General features: G+C 57.4%; 3 protein-coding genes across 12 annotated transcripts; all 3 read left to right on the plus strand.

Annotated features, from left to right (window-relative positions):
* The first annotated feature begins 38 nt into the window (after positions 1-38).
* On the plus strand, positions 39-4,060 carry Uqcr11 (ubiquinol-cytochrome c reductase, complex III subunit XI). Of its 4 annotated transcripts, XR_012910854.1 has the most exons (4): positions 39-194; positions 2,276-2,426; positions 3,017-3,066; positions 3,912-4,060. XR_012910854.1 is itself a non-coding variant. In XM_075975474.1 (3 exons), the coding sequence occupies exons 1-2, from the start codon at positions 145-147 to the stop codon at positions 2,394-2,396; spliced, it is 171 nt and encodes a 56-aa protein (XP_075831589.1). In that variant the 5' UTR covers positions 39-144; the 3' UTR covers positions 2,397-2,426; positions 3,867-4,060. The 4 variants fall into 4 exon arrangements, 3 of the variants coding, with proteins under 3 accessions (XP_075831589.1, XP_075831588.1, XP_075831590.1); XM_075975474.1 differs by lacking the exon at positions 3,017-3,066 and having other exon boundaries at positions 3,867-4,060; XM_075975473.1 differs by lacking the exon at positions 3,017-3,066.
* Positions 4,061-6,131: 2,071 nt separating this feature from the next.
* Positions 6,132-13,059, plus strand: Mbd3 (methyl-CpG binding domain protein 3). Of its 7 annotated transcripts, none has more exons than XM_075975483.1 (7): positions 6,132-6,486; positions 10,046-10,205; positions 10,361-10,582; positions 10,982-11,072; positions 11,521-11,698; positions 12,318-12,518; positions 12,598-13,059. In XM_075975483.1, the coding sequence occupies exons 1-6, from the start codon at positions 6,377-6,379 to the stop codon at positions 12,511-12,513; spliced, it is 957 nt and encodes a 318-aa protein (XP_075831598.1). In that variant the 5' UTR covers positions 6,132-6,376; the 3' UTR covers positions 12,514-12,518; positions 12,598-13,059. The 7 variants fall into 7 exon arrangements, with proteins under 7 accessions (XP_075831598.1, XP_075831599.1, XP_075831591.1 ...); XM_075975484.1 differs by having other exon boundaries at positions 6,138-6,390; positions 10,445-10,582; positions 12,333-12,518; XM_075975476.1 differs by having other exon boundaries at positions 6,240-6,486; positions 12,333-12,518.
* A 4,117-nt stretch (positions 13,060-17,176) lies between these two features.
* Mex3d (mex-3 RNA binding family member D) lies at positions 17,177-24,200 on the plus strand. The gene is made up of 2 exons (XM_075975485.1): positions 17,177-18,268; positions 22,090-24,200. Exons 1-2 carry the CDS (start codon positions 17,452-17,454, stop codon positions 23,478-23,480), a joined length of 2,208 nt encoding a protein of 735 aa, XP_075831600.1. The 5' UTR covers positions 17,177-17,451; the 3' UTR covers positions 23,481-24,200.
* Positions 24,201-24,402: the final 202 nt, after the last annotated feature.

The following is a 24,402-nucleotide window of genomic DNA, read 5'->3' on the forward strand; positions in this document are numbered from 1 at the left end:
TAGCGATGTCCGAGCCCTCCCCGGAAGTAGATATCAATGTCTCCGAACCGACTTGCACCGCCGCCGGAAGAGCTAGGTCCGCACATGCGCAGCGCTCCAGGACAGCTGGAACAGGGTGACCCTGAGTGCTGAGACCCTGCAGCGATGCTGAGCAAGTTTCTGGGCCCACGCTATCGGGAACTGGCCAAGAACTGGTGAGGAGGTCGCCCGCCGTCCCACCCGTGTGCCCTGGGGACATAGGGGGGAAATTACTGGGGCAGCTGAAGACTCCAGGACACAGTGCAGGTGGAGGATATGAGGTCCGCCGGAGATGCTTCGAGCCTCGGTTTCCCCAGCCCGATCTGGGGATCCCTTTGCGGTACGGGTCAGTACCCTGCGCTCCTATGGCTCGGGACTCCGACTTTCAACCTAGCACCTTGCAGCCTTTTGCTGATTTTGGCCTCCGTTCATTCTTTCGTTTATTTATTTATTTTTGAAACAGTGTTACTGTAACCCAAGTTGGCCTGGAACTCCCAGCCACTCACCACCCCCTGAATGTTCTGTTTGTATGTATGTCTATGTAGCCGCGCTGGCGAGAAGAGGGCATCGGATCCCTGGACCCAGAACTAGCCATAGTTGTGAGCACCTTGCTGGTGCTGGGAATCAAACCTGAGTCCTCTGGATGAAAAGTCATCCTTCCGGTCCCTTTTTTTCTTCTTTAAATTTTAGTTTATTTACACTTATATGTATACGCGTGAGTTTCAGCTCGCCTGCAGCTGGAGACGTGGTTCTTCTGCAAGGCAGTGAGCCCTCCCAACCACTGAACCTCCCAGCCCCCACCTCTTGGCTTTTAATTTTTTAAACTTTGGCAACGGTGGCAATGAGATTCAGGACCATAGTGCTGTTGTCAAGCTCACATCCCAGCCCCTTAAAACGACTGTCATCCAAGAGTGTCGGGCCCCAGCTGTGGCTGAGTGGGTGGATCAGCTGTTCAGCAAGCGCGAAGGTCTGTGTTCCAGCCCCACACTGCACACATAGGAGATGGAGGCAGGGGGATGACGGATTCAAGGCCAACCTTGGATACAAAAGATCCTATCCACAGCAACAAAGGGTGTGCATATAAAAGTTATCCAAGTTAATACTACAGTCCCAAAGTCAGCCTTCCAATGTCTCACGCAATTCTGGGGTCTCGGGCCAACCCCAGTACCACAGGCCTGTCCTCCCAGTACTGGGGCTCTGCAGGCAGGAGAACCAGGAATTCATGGCTGTTGTCGGATACATGTGTATTCCAGGCCAGGGAGGGACACATGGAACCCTGTCTCGATAAACAGATGATAGGCAGTTGGTGGATTGACAGGTAGGTAATGGGTGCGTTGATGCCTACAGCGACACCACACCCGACTGTATGGTACTGGTGACCTCAATGGAAGGCAGCACAGATTTTGTGACTGCTACAGGCCGATGTTAGGAATTTTTCCTAACGTGAGTTCTCTGCCAATGCAAATTCCCAATCAAGCCAAATCAAAAGAAGCCAAATTAAGAAATACCCAGGTTTAATGGGAGTCCTGCGCTCTCGGGGGGGGGGGGGGCAAGGGGGAACTGGGAGGCTGCGCCCACCAGGAGGAAGGGAAAGAGACCACGTGTTTCTCCTTTGGGAGCTCACACAGTCTGTGGGAGTGGTCCTGAGCTCTGAGGGGTCAGGACCTTGCATGCTGGGATTTGGAGTCCAGACCAATACAGCTCTCAGGGCTGGGGGCTATGCTCCCAACTTAACAGAGGTACCGTTTGTATCTGAAGCTTGGAGATGACACCTAGGTGTCTTGGTAGGGGACAGGGGAGGGGAGGATTTAGCAGTGTAGCTGGGTGATCTGCATAGTTGAGCTTCATAGGCGATCTCCAAACTCCACGTGGTCCCATTGGGCATAAGCAATTGGACCTGTGTGAACTGGACTCCCAGCAGCCCAGGTCTGTTGTCCAGTACAGAAGGTCTTCTGATGAACCTGCCCCAAATATCCACCTGACCCAGCAAGGGTTCCATAGCCGTCCAGTGCTTAGAACCCAAGTTCTTTTTAATTTGTTTTGTTTGTTTGTTTTGTTTTTATGGTTTCTCTGTATAGCTATGACTTTTGGAGTTTTGGAACCTGCCCTAGAAGACCAGGGCATCCTTGAACTCAGAGATCCACCTGCCTCAGCCTCCCGAGTGCCCTGTAGACAAGCACTGAGAAAGCCCTTGACTGACATCAGCGTGGGGTGTCACGGGAGAAGGGTTCTCGTCTAACTGCCTCTGTCCCTCCAGGATCCCCACTGCCAGCATGTGGGGTGCCATGGGTGCTGTGGGGCTGGTGTGGGCCACAGACTGGCGTTTGATCCTGGACTGGGTACCTTACATCAACGGCAAGTTTAAGAAGGATGATTAGGAAAACCCCGTCACACTCAGGATCTCCCTGGTGAGTCTGAGTGTTGGGCCTGATTGCTGTGGGGTGGGGGTTCTGGGGTAGCCAAGAGGTAGAGCCGGGGATCCCTCAGACCTTCCCACACCTAGGACTCCCTCAGCTGCTGAACTGGCTAGCAGCCTAGCTTGGAGCTGGTGCCCGAGGCTGTCCCTTGCCCCAGGCCTCTTGGGATAGGCTGAGGGTATGCAACATCGAGCCACAGCAAACTGGCTGTTTTGCTTATGTTGAAAGTTTGATGCCCACAAGGCAGTCCTGTGTAGACCACGTGTTTGTGTGTGTGTGTGTGTGTACGTGTACACTTACATGTGTGCACGCACTGGTATGAAGGCCAGGAGTTGAGATGGGAACCGAACCTGAGCCCGCCACTTTGGCTAGGTTATCTGGCCAACCAGGAGCTCCCCGGAATCTGCTTGTCTGGTGCCATCTCTCTCCCAAGTGCTGGGCTACAGGCGTGCACAGCAGTGCCTGGCTTTCATGAGGGACCAGAGATTCGAACTCAGTTCCTCATTCTTGCACGGCAGACTCCTCTCACTGGGCCATCTCCCTGCCCCTCTACGTTTTCAAACTTTTTTCCCCCGAGACAGGGTTTGGAGCCTGTCCTGGCACCTGCTCTGACTACTTCATTTTTTGCAAGGTGTGTATGTGTGCATGCATGTCCACAGAGACCAGAAGAGGACTCCAGTGCCCCTGGCTTGGAGTCCCTGGTGGTTATGAGCTTCTCTGTGGTGCTGGGAACTGTGTGTCATCTGTACCTCACTCTGTGATTGGCTATAGCAGCCAGCCATCTGGGTTTTCTGGCCTGTCAGGTCCACATCCTATGGCAGACGCCTTACCTACTGATCATGTCCCTAGTCCTCCTTCCTTACCTTACAGCTCACCCGATGTCCTCTTCTCCAGGCTCACACCTGCTGTCAGCTCACCCGATGTCGTCCCCTTCCCCAGGCTCACACCTGCTGTCAGCTCACCCGATGTCGTCCCCTTCCCCAGGCTCACACCTGCTGTCAGCTCACCCGATGTCGTCCCCTTCCCCAGGCTCACACCTGCTGTCAGCTCACCCGATGTCGTCCCCTTCCCCAGGCTCACACCTGCTGTCAGCTCACCCGATGTCGTCCCCTTCCCCAGGCTCACACCTGCTGTCAGTTCACCCGATGTCGTCCCCTTCCCCAGGCTCACACCTGCTGTCAGCTCACCTGTTGTCATCCCCTTCCCCAGACTCACACCTGCTGTCAGCTCACCCGATGTCGTCCCCTTCCCCAGGCTCACACCTGCTGTCAGCTCACCCGATGTCCCCTTCCCCAGGCTCACACCTGCTGTCAGCTCACCCGATGTCGTCCCCTTCCCCAGGCTCACACCTGCTGTCAGCTCACCCGATGTCGTCCCCTTCCCCAGGCTCACACCTGCTGTCAGCTCACCTGTTGTCATCCCCTTCCCCAGACTCACACCTGCTGTCAGCTCACCCGATGTCGTCCCCTTCCCCAGGCTCACACCTGCTGTCTCAGGAACAGTTCAGCCTCGTGAAGGATGCTGAGGAAGCTGGACATGGCCAAGTCCCGCAGCTCCCGGGGAGCCTCTGCGCAGATGGACATTTGGGCTGCCTTGATGGGTGTACATTAAACCTTGTTCTCACACCTCTGACGCTCGGTCTTCTCATGCCCTCTGCCTGGTTCCCCCTCGTCTTCAAGGCTTCCCCACATCAAGGGTCCTTTCAGCACCCAGCGTTTAGAGAGCTGGGAGAGTCTTCACTGGCGAGCAGAAATCCTGCCACACTTAAGGAGCTTCTAGATGGAAAAGCACAGTTTGTTATCCGGGGCTGCCCAACAAGTCACTCTCCATTTTAATGGCTTTTAAATTAGTGTTCAGGGCCCCTGTGGTCACCATACCCAACATAGCAGGGCTTCTTCCTTCAGGTTTTGTTTGCTTTTGAAACAGGGTCTTAGGTAGCTTAGGCTGGCCCCAAACTCAATATGTACCCAAGGCTGACCTTAAACTTACCTGACTATCTCCACTTTACAAATGCGGGGATGACAGGTGTAACCCCCATGCCTGCGTTTGTGGGGGTGGAGAATGGCCCCCAGGGCTTCCTGTATGGTAACACAGAACTGAACCGAGGACGCTCCAGTCCTGGCACGATGGTACACATTTTCACCTAAGTATTTTATTTTCTGTGGGTTCCGGATAGAGTGGGCTGTGCACTGACTTTGTCTCAGAGTCCTGAGTACAGTGCACCCACCTGTCTGATACATGGAGAGGCCAGCCTGTGCTACTTGAGACCTGGTCTCAAAAAAGGTGGGTGGTAAAGAGCACTCGTTCTTGTGGGACACCCAACCCCTATTCCCAGCACTTCACGGTGCTCCAGGCTCAGGAGCCCCCTGCCCCCCTGGCCTCTGAGCACCAGACACACATGATGCACAGACGAACATGTAGGCAGAATATCCATACACATAAATCTTTAATAAAAACAACCCACCTAGGCCTGGTGATGCAGGCCTGGCATCCTAGCTGTGCAGGATGCTCAAGCAGGGGGACTGGAGTTAAAGCCAGCTTGAGTGACTTTTGACTTCAGGGGTGGTCAAGCTGTGTCTTCCATGCTTGGAAGGCTGACGTACGATGGGGGGAGTGAGAGCCTGTCCCAAACCAGGCTAGGGACAGGACGAGGCTCTGAGTGTGGTGGCACACACCTGCCATCCCAAGGTCTGTACGGTTGGAAACGCCCTGGGCTACTTATTATTAGTTTAAAAAAAAATGAAGCAGGCAGTAACCTGCTTGCCACGCAAACATGAGAACATTGTCAGCACCCACAGAAAGCCCAGCAGGGAATCTCCCTGGCCAGCCAGTTTAGGCAACGGTGAGCTACAGATTGAGAGACTTGTCTGGGAAAATCAGATGTTTCTGGACAGGCAAAGTACAATTATTTTATTTTTTTGGTTTTTCGAGACAGGGTTTCTCTGTGGTTTTGGAGCCTGTCCTGGAACTAGCTCTTGTAGCCCAGGCTGGTCTCGAACTCACACACAGAGATCTGCCTGCCTCTGCCTCCCAAGTGCTGGGATTAAAGGCGTGCGCCACCACCGCCCGGCTAGTACAATTATTTTTTGAGACAGGGTCTACCTGTCCTGGAACTCACTATGTAGGCCAGGCTAGCCTCAGACTCGCACAGATAGGCCTGACCCTGTTTCCCGAGGGCTGGGATTAAAAGGTGTTCGCTAGCACCACCCGGCAAGAATAAACTTAAAAAACAGTTTTTGGAGCCGGGTGTGGTGGTGCTCGCCTGTCAAACAGTGTAGAGGCTGGGGCAGGAGCCGCAATGTAAGCAGGACTGGATTGGAGTTGCACCAGATCACAGCCACAAAGGCCAGGAGACAGATGGGAGTCCCGCCAAAAGCACACTGCGCAGGTGCAGGCGAGCGCGACCCCAGGACAGCCCGCCTGGCGGAAACGGTTGCAGCGTGGTAGGGACCAGGTGCAGGACGCCTAAGGCGTTCAGAGCGCAAGCGCGGGCACGGTCACGCTGATTGGCTGCCCCCGCCGATTGGTCTAGCGGCCACGGGGCGTGTCCTGCCAATGCGGCTGGGCGGGGCCGGAGGGCGGCTCGGCCCGGAGGCGCCCGGGCTGATCCCATTGGCTTCACCGCCGCGGGGCGGGCCTTGCGAGCGCGTGGGGGCGGGGCCGAGGCTGCGGCTGCGCAGACGCGCCCCACGCGCGGGCGGGTGGGCGGAGCGGCCCCCCTAGCGGGGGCTGGGAAGCGCGGGGAGGGGGCCGAGCGGGTGGCAAAGCCGGCGCGCGCCCGGCTGGGGGCGGAGGGCGGAGGCCCGCGGGTCGGAACAGCCGCGGCGAGCGGCGGTGCCGGCGGAGGGAACCGAGGCGGCGACGAGCCTGGGGGTCGCGACTTGCAGCGGCGGCGGCATCGGCGACGGCGGGCCCGGAGGCGGGCGGAGAGCCGGGGCGCGATGGAGCGGAAGAGGTGGGAGTGCCCGGCGCTCCCGCAGGGCTGGGAAAGGGAAGAAGTGCCCAGGAGGTCGGGGCTGTCGGCCGGCCACAGGGATGTCTTTTACTATAGGTGAATGAGCGCGCCGGCCGCGCAGGGCCCCAACGGGCGCCTCCCAGCGGCCTCTGCGGCGGCCTGGGCGCCCCTACTGCGGGCCGCGGTCTGGGCCGGGCGACGTGCGTGCGAGAGTGCGTCCTACGTGCTAGATGTGCCCAGTGCGCACGCGCCAGCCTGGGCTCGCCGCTCAGTGCGCGTGCGCCCGACCCAGCACCTGCCCTCCTGCTCGTGAGGGCCTCTCCGCGCCGCTGTCACTCAGCGCGTGTGCGCCACGCGGGGCTTTCGCTGACCCAGTACGCGTGCGCGCCGCCCGCGACTGCAGCCTCGCGGTTTCGCGCCCTCCTGTGGCGCGAGCTTTTGTCCTCTGAGGAGTCCGGGACCGTGCTCGCCGGGCTAGGGGCGCCCAGCCCGGGCCATACGCCGCTGGGAAGCAGGGGTGGGAGGGGGCTGGGCTGACCCTTTGACCCTTGAGGGGAATTCGCGGGGACCTTAGCGGGGTTCCGGGGAGCAGGGCGAACTGCTCCAGGTGGCCTGATTCCCCTCAGCTATGTATTTTTGCCTTTTTCTTTCTAAATGCCATTTTTGTGGTTCTTCTAAAGCCGTCTCTTACTCGTTCCCCCAGAAGTGACATCTGCCATAGTGACTTCTGAGTACTGTGAACATTTAGCCTTTGTTGCTTTTGTGTCCAAGACTTTTTTTTTTTTGATGCAGTGTCTAGGTAGTAGTCTACGGAAACCAGGCTGCCTTGCAACACTCAAGGAGGGCAATGCCAGTTGTCCCAATTGCAGCCGGGCAGCCTGCACCTGCTGTTTTCTTCCCTCGGCTTTTTTTTTTTTTTTTTTTTTTTTTTTGCGCGGTAGTGGGCATAGAACCCTGGGCCTCGGGCATGCAACTGGCCCCTTCCCCCATTTCAGTCAGGATTGCATGGGTGCTTTGTGCGGAGACTCAGCCGGCCCCTTGCTCTTGTATAGTCACGGGTTTAGGTAATAGATAAGGTTGAAGCCAGAACCGACTCAGGTTCCCTTTGGGTTGAAATGAAGAAGGCCCTTGGTTCACAAAGGTCTGAGGGGGGCTGCAAATGGTGTCTCCAGGTCACATGTGCATGCGGCCCCGCCCCCTTCTCCCTGACTTGCCCAGCCTTGTTGGAGCTTCCTAAATTTTGTTAACCCCGGGGGGTTCTGTCTTCTGGAGTCCTTCAAGCCACGATCTCAAGTCTGCTACCTTCTTCCTGGAGCACTCAAAATTTTCCTCAGCCTGCAGCCGGCCTCGCCTCTAGAGAGCTGAGCTGTCACCACCTCTGTCTAAAGCACAGAGTGGTGAGAAACATAACTGGTGCTTGTTGGGGCCTGTGGCCCTCCACTTGTGGGAGGTGGTCCAAAGCCACCTTGTCCCCAGGCTGTAGTTATCCTCCTTGTCTCATCCTCCTTTGCCCCAGGATAGCTACAAATGTCATCCAAGTCATTTGTGCATAACATCATCACTGTCACGATTCTGCCCCGTTCCTCACACATAGCCAGACACCATGTGAACTCTTAGGCCTGGTGTTACTGCAGGTCCACACTGCCTGCTAAGGGCAAGCTCGAGCTGCCCGGTCGGTGGGTTCAGTACATTTTCCCTCGGTAAGCTCTCAATAGACTTCTGTGTTGGGATCTGCAGAGCCACGCTCAGAGAGGAACAGTGTGTTACCAGGGCATACCCACATGGGAGGTCGCTGCCACAGCCATTCTGACTTGAGTTTCTTTTGTATTTTTGAGACAGGATCTTGCTGTGTAGCTCAGACTGGTCTGGAACTTGGGGACCCTCCTTCCTCAGCCTCAAATTAGAGGCATGTGCCACCCTGCCTGGTTTGTTGATATGTTTTGACCTGTATGCCAGATTTTGCTCATTAAGAGGCAGTGGGCTTTTAGCATGCTCAGACAGGTGGGGTCACCATCAAATATGATTGTGGAACATTTATCATTTTAAAATGAGTGCAGTCAGGATCAGGAAGCCTTTGCCTTACACTACCCCGTGCTCCCTCCCACCCCTTAAGCAGCTGCCAATCAAAGTCCTGAGCCTGGCTAGGGTCCACAAGGTTGGATCTGAAGCTTGGGACATTATGTGGGCTCAGTGCTAGCTAACCCAGTGGTTTTGGGATTCCAGGCAGTATGGGCTAGGATGCCTCATGCTGGGATTTGCAGACTGGTGACATGCCAAGCCGCTGGCCAGCTGTTGATGCGATTTCCTCACACTGGGGAATCTCTCCTGGCAGAGGATTCCGAGGGCTCTAGGATCCTGAGTTGTCTGGGCAGGACAGTCACATGCATGAGGTTCCCAGCAGACAACACTGTCTGAGCTATAAAGAGTTACAGTGAAATGTAGCAACTGCCTGAGTGCCATGCAGTCCTACCAGAGGCTCCCTGCAGCTGCGGGGCTGAGACTGGTTGGATTCAGAGCTGTGCACACGCTAGTGCGCTGGTGCATGCTCACCACTGTGCCACAGCCAGCCTGTCACCATTCCTGACTTTATTGATAACAAAGATTATGCAACTGTAAGACCAATCCCAGAACATTTCCAGCCCTAACAAATCTACTTGTTCTGGAACGTTCCCTATCCATGGGGTCTCCCACATGGTGTGGCCTTTTATGCCTGAGTATGATGTCCTCAGGGCTCCTGCATATTGTATGTCAAAGCTTTGCTCCTTTTGCTGGCTGAGTAATGCTCCAGCGTGCGGTGAGCTATGCATCTGGGACTACACAGGCTGCCCCCATCTTCTGACTCTGTGAGTGTTTAGCACGGGGTTGGGTGGGATCCAGTTTCCAGAAGACACAGAATTTAGCTGGGGCAGTTAGGGGTTGTCAGACCTACCCCTGTCCAGTGTGCTTGGGCTCAAGAGAGTATGCCCGTTACACGTGTGCCATTCCCACACTTGGGAGTTGAAGGCAGCAAGTTCAAGGCTAGTCTGAAGTACGCAAGACCCTGTCTTAAAGCCGGGTGGTGGTGGCGCACGCCTTTAATCCCAGCACTTGGGAGGCAGAGGCAGGCGGATCTCTGTGAGTTCGAGGCCAGCCTGGTCTACAAGAGCTAGTTCCAGGACAGGTTCCAAAACCACAGGGAAACCCTGTCTCGAAAGACCAAAAAAAAAAAAAAAAAAAGACCCTGTCTTAAAACCAATCAAAAAAAGCTGGGGTTCACTCAGTGTAGTCCTGAAGTCGTGGGTCCTACCTTCAGCAACAGGCGATGGCCACTCAGGAGCTGGAAGCAGCAGGATCAGGAATTCTTGGCTATATATTGAGTTTTGAGGCCAGCCTGGGCTACATGAGACCTGTCCCCAAAATAAGCAAATAAATACATTCCTGTATTGATGATTTCTGGGGAGCAAGAACTGGTTTCTGGCCTAGGCAGCTCCAAGCCCTCAAAGGCCCCTTTGGGCTTTATCACTTTTATTAGCTCAAGGCCCAACTTTTTAGGGCTGTTCTTACTGCTTGCTTTCCTCAAGATCTCTTGAAACCCTGAAGCATGGTGAACACTCCCTCCCAAGGGTGGTGGGTAGAGGGTGGGTCCTGCTCGGGCTGATCAACCTCCCTCCCGCAGCCCCAGCGGGAAGAAGTTCCGCAGCAAGCCACAGCTGGCTCGCTATCTGGGCGGCTCCATGGACCTCAGCACCTTCGACTTCCGCACGGGAAAAATGCTGATGAATAAGATGAATAAGAGCCGCCAGCGCGTGCGCTATGACTCCTCCAACCAGGTCAAGGTGAGGGCGGTGACGTCAGCAGGGCCCCCCCCCCCCCCCCCCGGGTTAGCCACCATCCCCGTCGAGTCAGTACCTCCACTGGCAGAAGCATGGCGCGCATTTGGTTTGGTGGGTGGGAGATCTGCCCGCCTGATCGCCCACCTAACACCATTCAGGCTCTGGCTAAACGCCTCCCTGCCCCCTCCAACCCTCCATGGACCCTGGTCGGAGCTGCCCGCTGCAGAGTCTTCTCCCCCCAGGGCAAGCCTGACCTGAACACCGCACTGCCTGTACGGCAGACTGCTTCCATCTTCAAGCAACCGGTGACAAAGATCACCAACCACCCCAGCAACAAGGTGAAGAGCGACCCACAGAAGGCGGTGGACCAGCCGAGGCAGGTGAGGCTCACCCTTGTAGGAAACCTCGAGTTTTTGTACTAAAGCTCCTCCTTTAGGGGTGGAGGGAGCCAATGATGAGCGAGATAGGCAAGCGCCCTGCCCCAGAGCAACCCCGGCCTCTAGATCGTTCTATTTACTCTTTAGAGAGAACCACAGGCTAGGCATGGTGACCCACACCCTTAGCCCAACACTTGAGAGTCTGTACATTTTAGGGCCGGCAAGAAAGCCTCTTTAAAAAAGACAAAACAAAACAGCGTAATAAAAGCCAAGGCTTCTCTCTGTTTTTCAGGCCTATTTGTAAACACCCCTAGGGCCCCTGAAGGCTGGTCTGGATGGGTGGGGTCACAGGCAGGGCTCCGCCTACCTCTGCTTCCAGTAACCTTGCCTCTCTCCCTAAAGCTGTTCTGGGAGAAGAAACTGAGTGGCTTGAGCGCCTTTGACATCGCGGAGGAGCTTGTCAGAACCATGGACCTGCCCAAGGGCCTGCAGGGTAAGCTGGGGCGGGTAGCCGCTGCCCTCTGGACGTTGATAAAATGGGTGGGTGCCCTGGTAAGGTTTGTTGTTTTGTTTTTTTAAAGATTGTGTGTGTGTGTGCGCGCGCGCGCGGGCGCACGTGCGCATGAGTGCCTGTGCGGGTTTATTTGCACCATATGCATGCATGTAATAACGGAGGCCTGAAGGCATCAGATACCCGGCAACTGGAGATAGTGTGTTGTGAGCGCTGATGTGGGTGCTGCGAAGTACTCCCGGGTCCTCTGGAATAATAATAGTAAGCACTGTGTGCTAGCCATCCCTCTAGACTCTGGGACCCTGGCATGCCTCAGGCTCAGAAGCCTTTGCCTGGGGATACAGGCTTTGGTGGGGCCTCTGGATTGCCTTCTTGTCTTCTGACAGAGGCTAGCCTGTGAGGTGATCCTGCCCACACTATCCTTCCGCAGGGGTGGGCCCGGGCTGCACAGATGAAACGCTGCTGTCCGCCATCGCCAGTGCGCTGCACACCAGCACCCTACCCATCACAGGCCAGCTCTCTGCAGCCGTGGAGAAGAATCCTGGTGTGTGGCTGAACACTGCGCAGCCACTGTGCAAAGCTTTCATGGTGACTGATGACGACATCAGGTAACTGGTGGCCCTTACACCACCACCCCCAATTTTCACAGTTAGTCATGGCGGGGATGCAGGGCAGACCAGCAACTTCCTGGGTTCTCAGGAATGTGCTAGAATGGCTGGGGTCAGGTGGGACCGGGGTAAGACAGTGAGGTTTAATCTTGGCTCAGTAACCATGACTACCACAGGCCTGGGAGAATCAAGAAACTGACAAGCTGGGCGGGGTGGGGCTGGGCCTGAGTACAACCCTCAGGAAGGGTCCGAGGCTTGGCTGGTAATGGCCAGGGAAGTGGAGGACTTTACGTGGCTTTGATCCCCTGGGACAGGACTTCAGGACAAGAGGCCCTGGACCTTGAAGAGCTGGCCTGGGTTTCCTGCCTCACACCAGGGTGGGTCAGGACAGACATGACCCTGTGGAACTAGATTCGGGTCCCATAGTGGCTCCAAGGTCCAGCACTTGCCACTCTGTGTGGACGTGGGCCTACAGCTGACTGTAGCCTGTGGCTTCCACATAGCTTGGATGTGAGAAGCTGAAAATGTTAGACCAGCCGTGGCTTGAGCTGATGGGGAAGCTGTGTGGAGTTTCTGGAAGGGTTGGTGGTGGCACGCCCATGCCCGTGTGCCCTGTCAGAATGTGTGTCCCCAGGAAGCAGGAGGAGCTGGTGCAGCAGGTGCGCAAACGCCTGGAGGAGGCGCTGATGGCCGACATGCTGGCCCACGTGGAGGAGCTGGCCCGTGACGGGGACGCACCACTGGACAAGGCCTGCACCGAGGACGACGAAGATGAAGATGAGGAAGATGACGAACCAGAGCCTGAGCGTGTCTAGCGCAGGTGGTGCAGGACGGGGTGATAGGGTGCCGGCCCTGTTCCCTAGTCAGGCTGCTAATGACTTCCCTTCTGCTGTTTCCAGATGTCCCGGCCAAGTTCAGGTCGCAGATTTCCCTCAGCCTTGCCTGGACCTGGTGGAGGCCAAGCCAGCAGGCAACAAGCCTCCATCTTCTTCCCAGGGCCTTTTCCAGCTGCCGGGTCTCAGTGCAGGGAGCCCCCTGTGGGGCTTGGACTCATTTGCCCCTGTGCTTCCTGGCGAGAAACCCCACACTGAAAACTGAAGGTCGGAGCCCCGCTTGGGAGGTGGCCTCATCGTTACCTTCCTGCGTCCTCACCATAGGAACAGGCCCTGCTTGGCACCAAGGACACCAAGGAGCTACAAGCTTTGTTGGGCACTGGAGGGAGGTTTTGGTTCCTGCCTTTCAACGTCGGATCAGGGTCTAGGCTGCTGCCAGTCTCGGGTTGCTCAGCCTCCCCGAGCTGAGGGCCAGCAAGCAGTCAGGAACTCGGTTTCCTTCAATAAACCTATGGTAGGAGCTTCTCAGCCTCTGACCTCTGACCTCTCACTCCATGAGCCACAGCTCCAACGAGGGTGCCTGGTGAGCCCACAGTGCCCGCTGCTTCTGAGCCTGTGGGGTCACCCATCAGACCCTGCAGCGGTCCTGCAGAGCACACCAGGGTCTCCTCCGGGCTGGACAGCGTCCAAGACTAAGAGCTGGTGCCTCTGCCTGTCCTCACCCACAAGGACCACCCTTCCTGTCACTGGGTTATACCAGGGCAGCCTCCTCCGACAAAGTTGCCACTCTTGTGTGGGTCAAACTTTAGACAGCTCTGGGTTCTCTGGTACTGACTGTAGTGACCTGTGCCACCCCAGAGGACCCGGGGTAAGTTTCCTCCGGGACAGGGACTAGTGCCCCCAGCATCTGTGGGTGGGATGAAGGTGTGGCTTCCCCAAGGCTCCATCCCAGAGAGCCCACTGGCCTGGGGTAGACAACTCTGGAATGCCATTACCCTGCTGCCCCACCAATGAGAGGACTCCCATCTTACCCTCCACTGTGAGACCTGCTTTCCTTGGGCAACTCTGTATCCATCAGATAGGACCAGTCCTGCCCTGGTGACACTGTTCCGCCACAGGACCTAGCCGCCCAAAGAAAGGCACCCTGTGTCTAGGCTCTAAGTCACCGGTGGCCCCAACAGGCCAAGAGACAGTACAACCTCTGGTGGGACACCCTGTGGTGGGTTTTGGGCTAAAGGCCCTCAGGTCCCATGAGAGCAGGGATGGATCCCTGCTCCTAATCTGCAACGTGGTTGAGGGCTCAGCCTGGTGACTAGGTGGTTCAAGGGCACCTCGCTGTCCCAGGAGGTGGGGATGGAGTCTCTGCACCCGAGCAGGTGCATGGAGCACCCTCCAGTCCTTCCCAACTGCACAAGCCATGTGCTGGGAGCTGTGGGGGAAGGGTCATGATGATACGGCCTCTCGTGATGATGGGATATTGTGGAACTACATGGAGGCAGTTAAGTATCTGGTCCTAGGCTTGGGACCCATGTCATCATACTAATCAGAGGGGAGAGATCCTTAACACTGATTCCTGCAGCCATTTTCAAGTGAATCAAAGGACTCTCCAAATTTAGCTTTACTATTATATGTGAAGCCTGAAGTGTCAAGAGCACTCACACGCTCGGAGCCTTGTGTGCTGGCTTCAGCAAGGTGTCCTGCAGGGGGACACACCTTTAATTCCAGGGCACTGGGGTGAAGGTCAAAGGACTGTATTGTGCTGTGTACATAGAGGCCAGAAGAGGGCGCCAGAACCCTAGGGCTGGAGTTGAGATGGTTGTGAGCCACTGTGTGGGTGCAGGGAATTGAACCTGAGTCTACTGGGAAAGCAGCCATTGTTGAGTTAAGAATCATCACCTCTCCAGCTCTCCATATTTAGTTCTTAATTTGGAGATGGGGCAGGGAACCTAGGGCTAAGGGCTTGAGGGGATGTGCTCTCCTGCTGAGACACCACCAACCCCCACCCCAGCCAAGTGCCCAAGCAGGAAGTGCCCAGTTTAGTCAGTTTGTGTTATTTTACTTTATTGGTTTGTTTGTATGTTGTTCATGCTCCGCCCCCTCACTGGTGTGCACCTGGATACAGGTGGCTAGCAGCATTCTGGGGTCATTCCTCGGGTGTCGTCCATCAGATCACTCTCAGAGGCAGGCTGCACAAGCTTCTACATACTGTGTCTTGGGGGTGTCACACACTTTCAAGTACTTCAGACCCCGTGAACACAATCCCACTCCTGGAGTCACTCACACTCCAGACAAACCCCACACTTGAGCCCCACACTGTCCCTTTCTGCCAGCGCTGGGATGTTTGTAGACATATCTCACTCTAGCCCAGGCAGTCTGGAACTCCGAGAGACCCCTGCCCTCCCTCCCTCCCTCCCGAGTGCCACCACACACGCAGTTCACGCTTCAATTTTTTAACTTAAAAAAATGTGTACTTGCCTGAATTTATGTCTTTGTATCATAAGCCAACAGGAGCCCACAGAGGTCCTACGGAGGTCTGACAAGGGCGTTGGTCCCCTGGAAATGGAATTACATGCAGCTGTGAGCTGCTATGTGGGTGCTGGGAACTGGACCTCAGTCCTCTGCAAGAGTAGTAAGCACTCTTACGCAGCAGTCTCCTCTCCAGCCACTCACACCATTGCTCTCTAGCTCAGCTCGGGGTTGAGGCTGGAGCTGCTGACCAGGGATCCGCCTCCCTCCCGGTGCTGGGATTACAAGCAAACTGTGGTAATTTGAAGTCACTTTTGTGTTGTCTCCTCAGTCCCTCTCCCCTAATCTCTTGATTGAGGCGACCCTGGACTCCTGGCATTGTGACACTCTGACTCTTCAGGCTCTCCCCCCACTGCTCACCTCCCTTCCCAGAACATTCTTTCCTCCGTGCTCCATCAGCCCAGATCCAAAGCCCTGGGGGGAGGGCAGAGGTGACCCGCTTGACTGCCAGCATCCCAACGCAGCCTCTGGCTTTGAACACCTGCCAAAGCTGCTGGAAGTTTCTGCCAAGTGAAGAAGCTACAAGGCCAGTAGCTGAGCCCTGGGCGGGGGTGGGGATACACATCAGAGTTAGGAAAAAAAACTTAGTGCTTTTCCCCCAAGGCAGGGTTTCTCTGTGTAGCCCAGGCTGTCCTGGAACTCACAGAGACCCACCTCCCTCTGCCTCCCACCTCCAGAGTTTGAGTGCTGGGATTAGAGGTGTGCACCACCACTGCAGCCCAACATTGATTTCTTAATGTTATTGTTGTTGTTTTTAAATAGGATGTCACTGTGTAGCCCTGGCTGGCCTGGCATTTAAAGGTGCCAGCTTTTTTTTCAGCCTGCCAGCTCTTGACCAAGAGTGAGGTGACATCTGGGCAAGAGACAACACGCTGGAGGTACCAAGATACTCCTCAGGGCTGCAACCTGCACTGTGTTCATGATGGTTATACAAGTAACCGAAAGCCATAGACAGGACGACACACACACAAACAGAGGAGGCCCTGTTGTGGCTGAGGGAGCTGAGGAGCAGGGACCCAAGCAGGTCCATCCTGTTCCTTCAGTTCATCGTGAGAAATCACACAGGAACGCCGAGGTGTGTGCACCAGCTGGGGACAGGATTCCCATCCTGCAGAGTCCAGGCACCTCGGGTAAGAGTGGGTCTCGATGACTGTGGGCAGTGGCTGGTGGGAAGCTACTTACCCCAGAAGCCCCCCCATCCAGGGGATGATGTATAAGTCTGGGGGTATACAGTCCCCTCCATCCCCAAGGAGGATGAGGTGTTAGGACAGGAGACTTGACTTGGGAAAGGACCCTGAGGGGCTGGCCAGGCACCATGGCAAGAGGTGTCCGACCAGGGGCCTGCTCTAGCAGGATACCAGAAGGCAGGGTCATCTAAAGGGTCCCCAGTTCATTAGATGTACTTGGATAGAGGCCCCGGCTCAGGGAATATCAGCTAGAAGTGCCTGGCAGGCAAGAGAAAGGAATGGCCACCCTGTGGCGCAGAGAAAGGTGTCATGACTTTAGGGGTGATATGGGGGACGGGAAGCGCTATGGTACCCCAAACGAGAGAAGTCTCTGAGTTCTGGAGGGCAGAGCAGAGAGGGAAGGACCTTTGCGCTGATAGAGTGAGGTGCGAGAGAGAAAACACCTTGTGTCCGCGAGGTGCTCACTGCCGGCGGGTCCCTAGAGTCCCCAGGCACAGCGGGAGGAATTCTCTGATTTCGAAGGGCGTGGACCGACTTGGGAAGCTAGACACGGGAGAGGAACGCCACACTTTGCGTGCAGAGGAGACTCCATCAGTATCTTAGAGTGGAATGGGCAGGGGGAAACGGTGACTGCGACGTGATCCCGGACAGAGGTGCCAAGGGTGCCTTGGAGCGCACTGGGAGGAGGATGGCGAGGCCAGGGGTGATGGGGAGGGCCCCTGGTGCACACCACCCTCCCCAGACACCTCGGGACGCAAAGACGAGGCTCTGAGTCCTCCCAACTCCGGCGATCCACCTGCGGCGCCACCCGCACGTGCGAGCGCGCTGGGGGGTGGGGAGGAGGTCGAACACGTGACCTCGGGTCCGGTCCGCGCATGCGCAGCGGCGGTGCCCATTGTTGGCCGCGGTGACGTCGCGGGGCGGGGCCGGGGCGGGGCGGCGGGAGGGCGGAGGGAGGGAGGCACGAGCGTCCCGTGCCACCGCCGCCGCCGCGCCCCCGCAGCCGCCGCCGCCGCCGCCGCCTCGGCCGCCCAGGAGCCGCCGTCAGCCCCACCACAGCGCCACCGCCCCGCAGCCCCGCGTCCCCGCAGCATCCCCGCGCCGCCGTCCCCGCCCCGCCGCTGGATGCCGGCGGCCGGCGGCCGAGCTCGCAGACGCGGAGGGCGGCGCGGGCGGCGGCGGCGGCGCGGGCCCGAGCGCTAAAGCCATGCCGGGCTCCAGTGGGCAGCCCGACGCGGGCGGGGCGGGAACCGGGACCACCGCCGGCGACCCTGGGCATCCACACCCTGCACTCGCGGGAGCCGAGGATGCCGCGCCCCGGCCGCCACCCGAGCCCGACGACGCGGCCGCTGCGCTGCGCCTGGCGCTGGACCAGCTGTCCGCGCTCGGGCTGGGGGGTGCGCGCCCCGGAGATGAGGAGGGGACGGCGACGCGCGGCGCGGACGGGGCGGCGGAGCGCGGGGAGGACGGGCCCGCACCCCCCGACGAGCTCGAGACGGCCGTGGCGTCCCCGGTGACTGGTGAGCCCTCGATGGGCGTGGGACCCTCGATGACCGGTGCACACTCGATGGTCCTGGCACCCTCGGTGACTGGTGCACCCTCGATGGCCCTGGCACCGTCGGTGACCAGTGCACCCTCGATGGCCGTTGGATCCTCTGTGACCTGTGCGCCCTGCATGGCTGTGGCACCCTCGGTGACCGTGGCACCTTCGATGGCATTGACACCCTCGGTGACCGTAGCACCCTCAGTGACTGTGGGACACTCGGTGGCCCTGGCACCCACGATGGCCGTGGCTTCCTCTGTAGCCCCTGGCGGGCTACCTCTTCTGGACCCCGACGTGAGCCCCCGGCCATCTCCCCCAGACGTGTTCGCCAGCTTCGCGCCACACCCGGGCGCCCTGGGTCCCTCGACTCTGCTGGCTGAGCAGTTGAACGTGATCGGCAGTCGCAAGAAGAGCGTGAACATGACCGAGTGTGTGCCTGTGCCCAGCTCGGAGCATGTCGCGGAGATCGTGGGTCGTCAGGGTGAGTGGCTGCCGTCGGAGGGGAGGGAGTTGCAGGGTTACTGCTTATCCTCATTGATAGATGCCAGGGGGGTGTGTTTGACGGGGAGGGGGGGAAGGAACAGCTCCTACTCATTCTAATCCTGAGTGGATGTGACCAGGAGACCCCGGGACACGCCCCGCGTGGCTTCTGGGTGGGCCTCGGTAGATTCCTTGGCGCCTTTGTTCAAAGCCGCCGGCTGCTGCAGAAGTTGGGTACAGCCCAAGCTGTGGACACTGCCGCCGCCATTGTCTGGGTTCCTGGGGGCAATCACAGTCGGTGTGCCATAGCTGGGGACACTCTAAAACACAGGCCCCCCAGAAGTGGCAGCCAGGGCTGGGCGGTGGGTGCTCCACCCCCCACCAGCACCATAGACGTGGGGCGGGGCCAGTTCAGATTTGGTAGCCCAGGGAAGGTGCCAGAAGGGTGAGGAGGGATGTGTAATAGCTTAGAAGGTGCACCCCTCATCTCCCTAGGGGTTCAGAATAGGGTGCTGTAGCCTGAGAAAAGAACTCTAACCCTAGGCCGTCCCCTGAGCTTGAGAAACTGGGATTTATAGGACCTCCTGGCTGCAGCGCTCCAGTGGGGTGTAGCCCCTTGGAGCCCATCTTGACATACTGACCCCCAGTAGGCCTAGGGTGTAGGAATCCTAGCTACCCAGAATATAGGGGTCCCTGCTGCAGCACTGGGGAGCTGGGGAGTGTCTCTGTTGTCCTCCCCATTGTTCTCTTTGTTCCAAAGCCAGGCTGAGATTCGCATGGTGACATCAGGCCAGCCTTTGCTCATTGGCCCTTGAGCTACTGGGGCGGGCAGGAGGGTGGTGGGCAGTTCCTGGCCCTTCACACACCCACAGTAGGCTGCGCCCGGCACCCCCGACTGACAGGGGGGTCCACCTGGTTGTAAGAACTTTAGGGTGGGGCTCAGGCATCCCTGGACCCTCTGTAGCCCATGGGGATATGTGTGGTTTGAATTGCAAGGTCAGCTGTCCCCCTCCAGCAGGTGGGGGCACCTCACGACCTCGTTCCCTAGTTACAGGTGGGTGGGGCAGAGCCAGTGTCTTCCTGCCCTTTTGCTCATCCTCTCCGTCCTTTCTGTGCCTGCTGAGAATGGATGTGCTGGGCCTGGGGGCTCATGGCTAGAAGTGGCAAAGGCAGCCTCTGCCACCCCGCGCTGTCTTCCCACATAGTCTTCCTCCTGGTGCGTCTCCCTGACCGTACCGAGACCAGCTTCCCACATTTGTCCAGTGTCTGTAGATTTGTGTGGAAGCCAAGGCTTGTAGTCTTTTGTCCCAGACCTGACTACTGCCTCTTCCTGGAGGTGGGTCCTCCTTACACAGCTGAGCTAGGGGATCAAATCCAGGGCCTCTGTGCTCAGTCCCTACATGTAATTGAGACCCAGATTTTGGGATGTCATGCTGGGGTGCCCCTCCCCCTGACACTAGTGTGTGGTACACAAGTGTGTACTGAGTAAATGGACTCAGACCCCGGGAAGGCACCCTGAATGCCTGAATGTGGAAGGCGATGCCAGCCCCACTTCTGACCAGCGCCCCATCCTCCTTGCTGTGATAAAACATTGACCAACAGCAGCCTGAGAGAAAAAGGTTTGCTTTGATCTTCCAGGAAGGGAAGGCAGGCAGGGCCTGGGGCAGTGACCACGGAGATGCCCCCAGGGCTCTCTCAGCCAGCTTTCTTGTTGTACCCAGGACCACCACCCTAGGGGTGGCTCCACCCACCATGGGCCGGGTCCTCCCCGTCAATCATTCATGGAAATGCCCACAGATCACACCCACAGACCAATCTGATCACTGTGGTTGTCGGTTGAGATCCCACTTCCCAGGTGTGCTTAGCTTGAGTTAACACGTCACCAATCGCCGTCCCCTGCCTGGTTCCTGTTCCTTGGTGTCCCCGTGCCCACCCACAGTGCTCTCCGCGGGGCTGGGTCAGGTGCACGCTCTCCCCCTGGGCACAAAAGATGTTCCCGTACTTGTCCCCACACCTGACCAGAGCAACAGGGACCCAAGGTGTCCCCCTGGCACCATGCTGTTCATAGCCTCAGTCTTTTCAGATGTAGAATGAGTTGGAGGGTATTTGGGGCCACGCCCCTAGTCACTCATGGGGTTGGGGGGAGTCCCCTGAACCAGGACCCAGGCCAGTGTTTGTTATTGCAGTCCCAGCTGTTTGTGTGTTTGTAGTTCAGGCTGACCTCCATCTTGGGGCAGACCTTCCTCAGCCTCAGACTGGTGTGTGCCAACATATCCTGCTCCTTGTACCCTCTTGGTACCTAAGGCTACCATCTGGGCCACGGCATGTGGGCACAGCCAAGGAGTAGCTGCCGACCGGAGTGTGTGTGTGTGTGGGGGGTCCTTTCCTCATTTCCTGCCTCCCCTTCTAGGTTCACATGTCTGTCCCTAGCTGCCACTGTCTCCCTCAGCTCTTTATATAGAACGGTATATGAGCCAGGCTGTTGTCCCGTAAGCCCCTGGTGTTCAAACACCTGAAGTCAGGGACAGAAGACCCTAGGTAGTGGGGTTCCACCACCACACCCAGTCCCTTCCTGCCTTCCAGTGTATAAGAATTGAAGCCATGGCAGCCAGATCAGGGGCAAGCCTGAGGCACTTTGGGGGTCCCATGGAAGAAGACATGTTAGCCAAATAGGGGAAAGAGGCCCTCAACTCCTGACACTGGAAATGGCAGAAAACTCTGGCCACACTTGTGAGAGAGGTGTGACTTCCATAGCTGAGACCCCGTTCTGGTGGCCATGGTGCACACTTGCCAGGGCTTGCTGGGCCCACTGCGGCAGCCTGACGCCCCCTGAGGAGCGCCACCCACGGTGTTCCTGCTCCAGCTCCCAGGTGCGCTGCCCCCAGGGGATTCCCCAGTCTACAACCATAGACAAAGACCTGGACCTTCAGCCAGGCTGTGATGGCCCACGCCTTTAATCCCAGCACTCTGTGAGTTCGAGGCCAGCCTGGTCTACAAGAGCTAGTTCCAGGACAGGCTCCAAAGCTACAGAGAAACCCTGTCTCGAAAAAACAAAAAAACAAAACCCCAAACAAACAAAGACCTGGACCTTCTGGAGTGTCCCAGAGTTAAGGCTCAGGAGTCTGCCATCGGACTGAGACCCTGGTGTTCCCGGTGGCCTGGGACACTCCCATCCTCTGCACCTCAGCCCCCACCCCCACACTGGCGTTAGAGGGTCTGGACCTGATGGTTCTCAGGTTAGCTCAGGCTGGCCTCAGACTCACTGTAGAGCCCCGCTGTGAACTCCTGCCCTCCTCCACTTTAACAATGCCAGAGATGGGACTGAGTGTCGCCAGGCAGCCTGAGCTGGCCTCGAACTCCTGGCAGTCCTCCTGCCTCAGCCTCTCAGAAGTGTGCCACGGCATTGCGATTAGCCCAGTGAGGATGGCGGTAGGCTCCTGACATTACTTCTGAGTCCTGTTATCCTGATTATTGCTTTTCCGCTAAGGCGGGGAGGGACACAGTCAGGCCACAGCTGGTGTGGATTCTGAGGAGGCTACACTCGGTTTCCTTCCTTCATTCATTCCTGGGGAGCAGATTCAAGACAGTGTGGCAGTCAAAGGCGAAGTGGTGGGAGTTGGTTCTCTTCTTCCACCGTATTGGTCTTGGTGATTGGGGTTCCAGGCTTCAGGCATGGTAGCCGACTCGGCTGTAACCCTGCTGCGGTGCTTGCTCTTCTGGCCGATCCTCTGTGCCCAGAGATGGAAATGAGGCTCAGGGTAGGAGGTCTGTGTAGTGTATATACGATGGGCACACCTGGGTCACGTGTCTCCATCTTCCTAGGATGCAAGATCAAGGCCTTGCGCGCCAAGACCAACACCTACATCAAGACGCCAGTACGCGGGGAGGAGCCGGTCTTCATCGTGACGGGGCGCAAGGAGGATGTGGAGATGGCCAAGCGGGAGATCCTGTCAGCCGCTGAGCACTTCTCGCTCATCCGAGCCACGCGCAGCAAGGCAGGCGGGCTGTCGGGGGCCACCCCAGGTCCCCCCAACCTGCCCGGCCAGACCACCATCCAGGTGCGAGTGCCCTACCGCGTGGTGGGGCTGGTGGTGGGGCCCAAGGGTGCCACCATTAAACGGATCCAGCAAAGGACGCACACGTACATCGTGACCCCCGGTCGCGACAAGGAGCCAGTGTTTGCAGTGACCGGGATGCCCGAGAACGTGGACCGAGCTCGGGAGGAGATCGAGGCACACATCACGCTGCGCACCGGCGCCTTCACGGACGCGGGTCCCGACAGTGACTTCCATGCCAATGGTACCGACGTGTGTCTGGACCTTCTGGGAGCTGCAGCCAGCCTCTGGGCCAAGGCACCTCACCCGGGACGGAGGCCCCCCGCCGCCACCAGCAGCCTGCGTGGGGACAGTGCCCTGGGCGCAACCAGCACCCCCGAGCCCTTCTACGTGGGTAGCCGTGGTGGGCCGCCCCTGCCGGACCCGAGTCCCAGCAGCCCCTATGGAGGCTCGGGCAATGGGGGCTTCACGTTTGGTGGGGATGGGCCTGGAGCCCCCACGGGGACAGCCACCCCTGAAGATTGTGATTTTGGTTTTGACTTCCTGGCGCTGGACCTGACTGTGCCTGCCACAGCTACCATTTGGGCACCCTTCGAGCGAGCTGCGCCCCTGCCAGCCTTCAGCAGCTGCCCCGCTGTTAACGGGGCACCCGCGCAACCTAACACAGGCGCGCGGCGCAGCAGCGGGGCCACCACCACACCGCGCCACTCGCCCACGCTGCCTGACCCCGGAGGACTCAGCCTGGAGCTGCCGCTGGCACGTCGAGGCGTCCCGGATCCAGTAGGTGCTGTGCCGTGGCGACCCCCGCAGAGCGCGCTGCCACCCTTCTCGGGCAGCACCACCTTCTCCACGGCCCCCTCTCTGCCCAGCCCCGCCCCGGTGTCCTCCACCCTGGACGCCGGAGCCTCAGAGGGCAACCACAAGCCATCTACCACAGCGGCCAACTCCTCAGCGTCCGCAGCAGCCCCGGGTCCACCCGCCGCAGCCTTGGCTCGCGAATGTGTGGTGTGCGCAGAAGGCGAGGCCATGGCCGCCTTGGTCCCCTGCGGCCACAACCTCTTCTGCATGGATTGTGCTGTCCGCATCTGCGGGAAGAGTGAGCCCGAGTGCCCCGCCTGCCGCACGCCGGCCACCCAAGCCATTCATATCTTTTCCTAGTGCACCCCTACTCGACGGGGGGCCCTGGCTTCCCCGAGCGGGAGGGGGGAGAAGTAGGGAGGGAGAGGGGCCCATGCGTGTCACAAACAGCTTTAACTCCAGCAGCAGTCACCGAAGCCATCGGCTTGCGGCCCAGCAGCAGCGCCTCCGCCTCGCCTCCGTTCTTGACCAGTGACAGTATTGAGTGAGCCGGTGACAATACAACCGGAGAATCCTGTTTGCACTTTTTAATTAAGACATCCCTCCTTGTTTCCGGGGTGATCTTAAAACAAAACAAAAAAAAAATAACACGATATTTACAACTCTCACTGGATTTAACAGTGTGGATTCTTGTAGAAACTTCCAGAAAAAGGCAGGTGGCTTTTTCCCCCAACACACACTCCCTTTTTTTGGGGCAAATATATACCATTTTGTACATCAGCCACGGGGTGGCCAGAGGAGGGTAAGGGGAGGGTATCAAGGGGTGTCCCATCAACAAATTTGTAACTTTTGTTTTATTGTGTTTTTTTTTGTTTTGTTTTTTAAATTAAGACTCAGTGTTGTGGTTTTTTGTTATTGTTTTTTAAAAAAGTTTTTAAAGTTTTTTTTATTGTTATTTTTACTTCATACTTCCTGTGTATATGTAGGGAATTTATATTAGATATACGTACTTTATGGAATAAATTTTAAGAACTAAAATATATTTTATTTTAAATAAAGCAACGAACCTTTAATCTTTGACAGCTAAATCACCGATTATATATTTGCTGAACTGATTTAAGGGTTTAAAAAATTGTATCAAGAGTTTTATTTTTGGACTTGACAGCCTTCTTAATAAAGTTGTTTTCCTATATGTAAGCGCTGGCGTTCACGTGGTGTGGGAGACGGAGACCCTGAGGATAGGGGTGTCGATCTGTGCTTGGCTCCATTGCCCCCCCAGCTG

The sequence above is a fragment of the Microtus pennsylvanicus genome, chromosome 6 (genome assembly GCF_037038515.1).
Source record: "Microtus pennsylvanicus isolate mMicPen1 chromosome 6, mMicPen1.hap1, whole genome shotgun sequence".
NCBI classification, from domain to species: domain Eukaryota; kingdom Metazoa; phylum Chordata; class Mammalia; order Rodentia; family Cricetidae; genus Microtus; species Microtus pennsylvanicus.